Raw genomic sequence first — 4,670 nt, 5'->3', positions numbered from 1 at the left:
GAGTCAGGCGTAACCCGACTCGGCCTTCGCAGGCCTGCGTTTCTTTATCCTCCTTATCGCTGCGCTCGTGATCCCGGATGGTAGTGGCGATGCCAGCGCGGTCATCTGTCAAAAGCCGTCCACCAGACCGCAGCTATAAAATGCCCGCCCTCAGAACGTGCACTCTTGCGTCAACATCCCAATCATTATCATGTGTAACGATGTCGGCGCCAAGTATTCGCTCTTGACATTCAGCATTGCGGCTCCTCGCGTCGCGCCCCTGCAAATGTGTATCAGAATTAGCTCAACCTGGAGAACTGTCACGAGGCTTCAAAACGACAGCTGATATTGCATGGTATGTATAGGCTTCACTCCAACCTATGATATTCCGCTTCCAATGTTCAAGACTTCAATTCAGGTCCTTGTCAATCCCCTACCCTTGCGCTCGTCGTCACTCGGTACAACCAACTTGGGAACTTCAGACCTGAGCCGTTCTGGTACATCTATTCGTGGTGAGGAGACCATCTTTGCGTAGAGGAGAGGGTTTCTATACGATATCATGAACGCGATGGCCTTGCATGATGCGCCCCTCGAGCACGCCATGGCTCGAGCATGGTCGAAGATACCAATAAGTGGTAAGTAGCACCGTTGGGATAGGAAATCGCTCCAGTGACCGCAGTTTGTAGGAGGTAGATTTGCGTTAGTTGAAGATTTTGCCCAAACGGGTGCTCGACGTAAGTGGGCTATCTTATCCGCGCACTGAAACCGACGTCTATGAACTCGACAGGAAATCCAACCGCCCACCCCGCATGGCGTTTATTTGCTGGTGGGTAGGAGTCGTTGTCCGTTCGTATAATTGACTTGCACGCTCTCACTATCTTCACTAAGCTTGCAGAACGGATGCTTTAATGCGCCGAGACAGGGCAGATACCCCCCAACTCATCCTGACGCGCATGTAGGGAATTTCGCTGGGGATGAAAAGGGCTTTACGAGCATATCACGCGCCACAGATTGGTTCACAACGATAGAAAAGCAATACGGCGAAGAGTTCTTCGCCACCGGTACACATCCTTTCACTTCCCGCACAACGAATGGGCGGACAAGGGGGTTCCAAACATCCAAGACGGTAATGCCTTCGTTCCGATCGAAGGTAGGCTTGACGAAGGCCAAACGTCCAAACCGGCCCTTCTGACAGAAGCATGTCTGGCCATCCTCATGGACGGGAATGGCATTGGTCAGTCGCACACCATATTAGGAACGGACGCCACGCTCACTCACCACATACAAATTATTATCGACGGCGGGTATATGACGGGACGAATGCAAGGCGCAATCAAGTATCTTGTCCCATCAAGACCCGGTATAGGGTGCTAGTATTGACTTCGACCATAGTCAGCGCGAGGCAGAGCTCAGGCGCGAGGTACGTCGGTATCCACCCTGGATGTCATGCGTCATTTTGATAACTTGTCTTGTTAATCTGAGATGCGGATGGTGGATATATGCTGGGGTGTCAAGTCGAAGAACGAGGTTCTCGTGGAAAGTATTGAACGCTACAAGGAGATGTTCATGCGGACGAAGATCGAATTCGAAAAGCTAGTCGCAGTGAGGGAGCCCTTCTCACACACTCGGGGCAAGGCCGAAGTGTAGGGGCTGCGTCGTGTGGATCTAGAGGCGTAAGTACTTGAGGCGCGAGCTCGGTGCGGCCGCGGCCGGGGAGGGTCCTTAGCAGCATGGCGAAAGAGTCCGCCAACAAGGGCAAGCAGTTCTAGGATTGCAGGCAGAGAAAAGGATGGCACTTCTTCTTCGCTCGCGCACGGGTAAGTTTAGTCTCTGCGTCCTTGCAAAGTGCCCGCAAAGTCCTGTGGGGGCCTCGCGCCGCTGCGGCTGTGATTTAATCACTATCTTGAAGGTGTCGCAGTCGGTGACCAACGCGAACCGCAAGTACTAGCCGTATCCTTATATTCTCTCCAGGCCAGGTGCACGTACTTCGAAAGGGCGGAAGATAACGAGGACGGCCCTGGTGAATCATCGAAAAACGTTTTCCAGTGATGCTGGGCGCGCGCCCAGCGCAGTGATTACGTTCGTTCTCAAAGTTCGAGCGATACCACACTAACGCGTGTATGCGCTACTAGCCTGTACCAACGGGGGACAAGCACCAACCCACGTCGTGCGGTTCTGGTTATTCAAGGGAAGGTAAGCGTCGAGGGAGCAAAACTGCCGGAATCGGAGGACGCCGAACGGAAGAAGTCGAATTTCTCGGCAGCTGGTCTGGGATGGAACACCACGTACCGTCGCACTACTTAGAAGCATCACTGTTATGATAGATAGTGACAAGTCCCTATACTCATGTCTTCATCGCTCGGGGACTTAAACTTAAACGCCACACGGGAGTGTTCGGAGTCCACTTGTGTGTCGCGACCCCGGAACCGCTCACGCTTTCTTCGCGTTGAAGTCACCACTGAGTACTGAGTACTGAGTACTGTCCTCGCCGCGTTGCTCGTCCTTGCTCAGCCGCTCTCCAAGAATTCGTCGACGACCCACTCAACCTTCATCTGTCTACTATCTGATGGAAACCCCTTGCCGGCATGCATCACCAACCCCCGGCGGCCGTGATTGTGTATGTCGTCGCGGGCAACTTCGCGGGTTCGCGAGCGCAGGAATGATCGTCTCACGTTCGCCGCGCTGGAAGTCGACTACTCTGAGTCGGACCAAGACCTACGGTGAAGCGTTCGATAACGCGGAGAATTTTCGGCTCCGTGGTGAACTGTCCGATTGATCAACCGATCGAGCTTATTGTCCCACACCGCCGCTCATGAAATGTCATGTGCGTCGCGTTATTCATATGTCCCAAGCCGCCATAAAAGACAGCACAACTCAGCATCGCCGACTTCTCTCTGCTTTACTCAGTCAAAATTTAGCCATCTGCCCACCGCTGTCATTGAAGCCAACATCTGCTATCTCTCTCTAACTCCTTAGCCTCGAACTTAGGATGGAGGGGTGGTCGAGACAACAATATCTCCTTACGCGTTCAGCCCCTGGACAACCATCAAGTACTCTGCCCGTTGCTTATGACACCAGTAAGTAAGTCCTGAAACTGGCCACGCTTCACCGTCTGATCCACTTCTTTATCCTCCAGATCACTTTCGCGAACCCGCTGTCCAGAATCTCCCAGTTGTCGGCTTCGCAGTGTTTCTCGCTGTAGTGCTGAACATTATGCACCGTTCATCATTCCCTGGGTGCGATATCGCTCTATGTACTCTCAGGATCATCGTCAGGCTTCTCAGCGGCCAAAGTGGACACAAATTGCATGCTCTGCACGTGGAAATAATCTTGGCTCGGTCGCCCGCCGACCTCGCGACGGCCCGGAGACACTGCCACCTTGATCTGGAAAATCCCCTCAACACACTACACCTCCCTCGCGGTCGTGGATATGCCCATCACAGCTTCGAGACTGACGAACTCCCTCGTCTCGTGCGACTCCGCAATCGACACACTGGGCGCTCCCCGGTCGAATACCTAGATCACTGTCCCATCCGTGCGTACCCTCATCGCAGACTTGTCTCTTGGATTGGGGATCTTCTCTTGCAACCCGGGATCGAGAGCTACCTCGATGCGTCTCAGATCAACAGGTGCAGCCCTTGGAGGCCCAGACATGGAGGAGTCACTTATGTCCCAGCGGGAGCCGTTCTTATGGTTCACTGGAACCTCCCTTCCCCCATCCGTCACAACCGCGACAACATATACCCGTTCGGGATGCTTCCGGCACCGAGTAGTCCCCCTGCACCTGGGGTGAACGCTAACCGTCGATATATGGGAATGGGCGTCACTACCACCTCAGAAGATGAGCCCAGCGCCGACATTGAACCTGATTCAGTCACCGTAGAAGAGCTTTCCTTCGCGTGGAACAAGGTTGCTACCAGCGCTACGCCGGCCGCGTTGAAGAGGAAACTGAACCTTCGGCTTTTGCGAGCGGTTTACGATGCCGAAGGATTGGGATCCCCCGGAACCCTCACAAAGCAGCAGCTCGCGGAGGCGATTCTGAAAGTGAGTAAGAGTTTTCCCTATCGATGAATCACTTCTTACAAACACGTCAGAAGTCTGAGGGCACGGTAGCACTCGCTGCCACTTCCCAAGACAACTCTCCGGGTCCCCGACCGCCTAAGAAGCGCGCCTGCTCCCTCAGTGCTGATCAGTGGCGAACCTTTGGCCCCACACATGCGTATTGGTCCTTCCCGTTCGAACGGTTTATAGGGCTGCTCCGACGTGCGAGCAAAAACTTTCGGCCAAGTGTGTGACATGAGCTCTTTCATATGCATTCGAAACTCACACATCGAACAGGCGAGATGGAGCACACCATGTTCCGATCGTTCTGCATGGCGAATAATCTGAGAAACCTGGCCGACACACATCTTCTTACGGAGATACTCCAGGAGCTCGCGCCCTGTCTCGAGCAAACCTTCAACGGCGATTCGAGGAACCCCGCCCCCACACTTGCAGATCTCGGACTTCCAGCCGACGAGGCGGTCGTTCCCGATCTCTCCCAATCCACACCCCTTTCACCTGCCCTCTACGACGCTCTGCTCCGCCGACTCTCTAGTGACGCTCACCTGTCCGAGAGGATCAGTTATCGATCGTTCGATACTCCTGTCGATCTATCTACGCCGATCCTGAATCCAAATGCCCAAATCCTC

At 54.1% G+C, this 4,670-nt stretch overlaps 1 protein-coding gene across 1 annotated transcript; it reads left to right on the top strand.

The window, feature by feature from the left end:
- Window positions 1–3,669: 3,669 nt before the first annotated feature.
- Window positions 3,670–4,274, top strand: TRAVEDRAFT_49796 (uncharacterized protein; the record flags this gene model as incomplete). The annotated part of the gene is made up of 2 exons (XM_008042157.1): window positions 3,670–4,023; window positions 4,074–4,274. The coding sequence occupies 2 exons, from the start codon at window positions 3,670–3,672 to the stop codon at window positions 4,272–4,274; spliced, it is 555 nt and encodes a 184-aa protein (XP_008040348.1).
- Between the last annotated feature and the right edge of the window lie 396 nt (window positions 4,275–4,670).

This window comes from Trametes versicolor (assembly GCF_000271585.1).
Source record: "Trametes versicolor FP-101664 SS1 unplaced genomic scaffold TRAVEscaffold_8, whole genome shotgun sequence".
Classification (NCBI taxonomy): Eukaryota; Fungi; Basidiomycota; class Agaricomycetes; order Polyporales; family Polyporaceae; genus Trametes; species Trametes versicolor.
The sequence above is the reverse complement of the archived record's forward strand: the minus strand, read 5'-3'. Positions and strand labels throughout refer to the sequence as shown.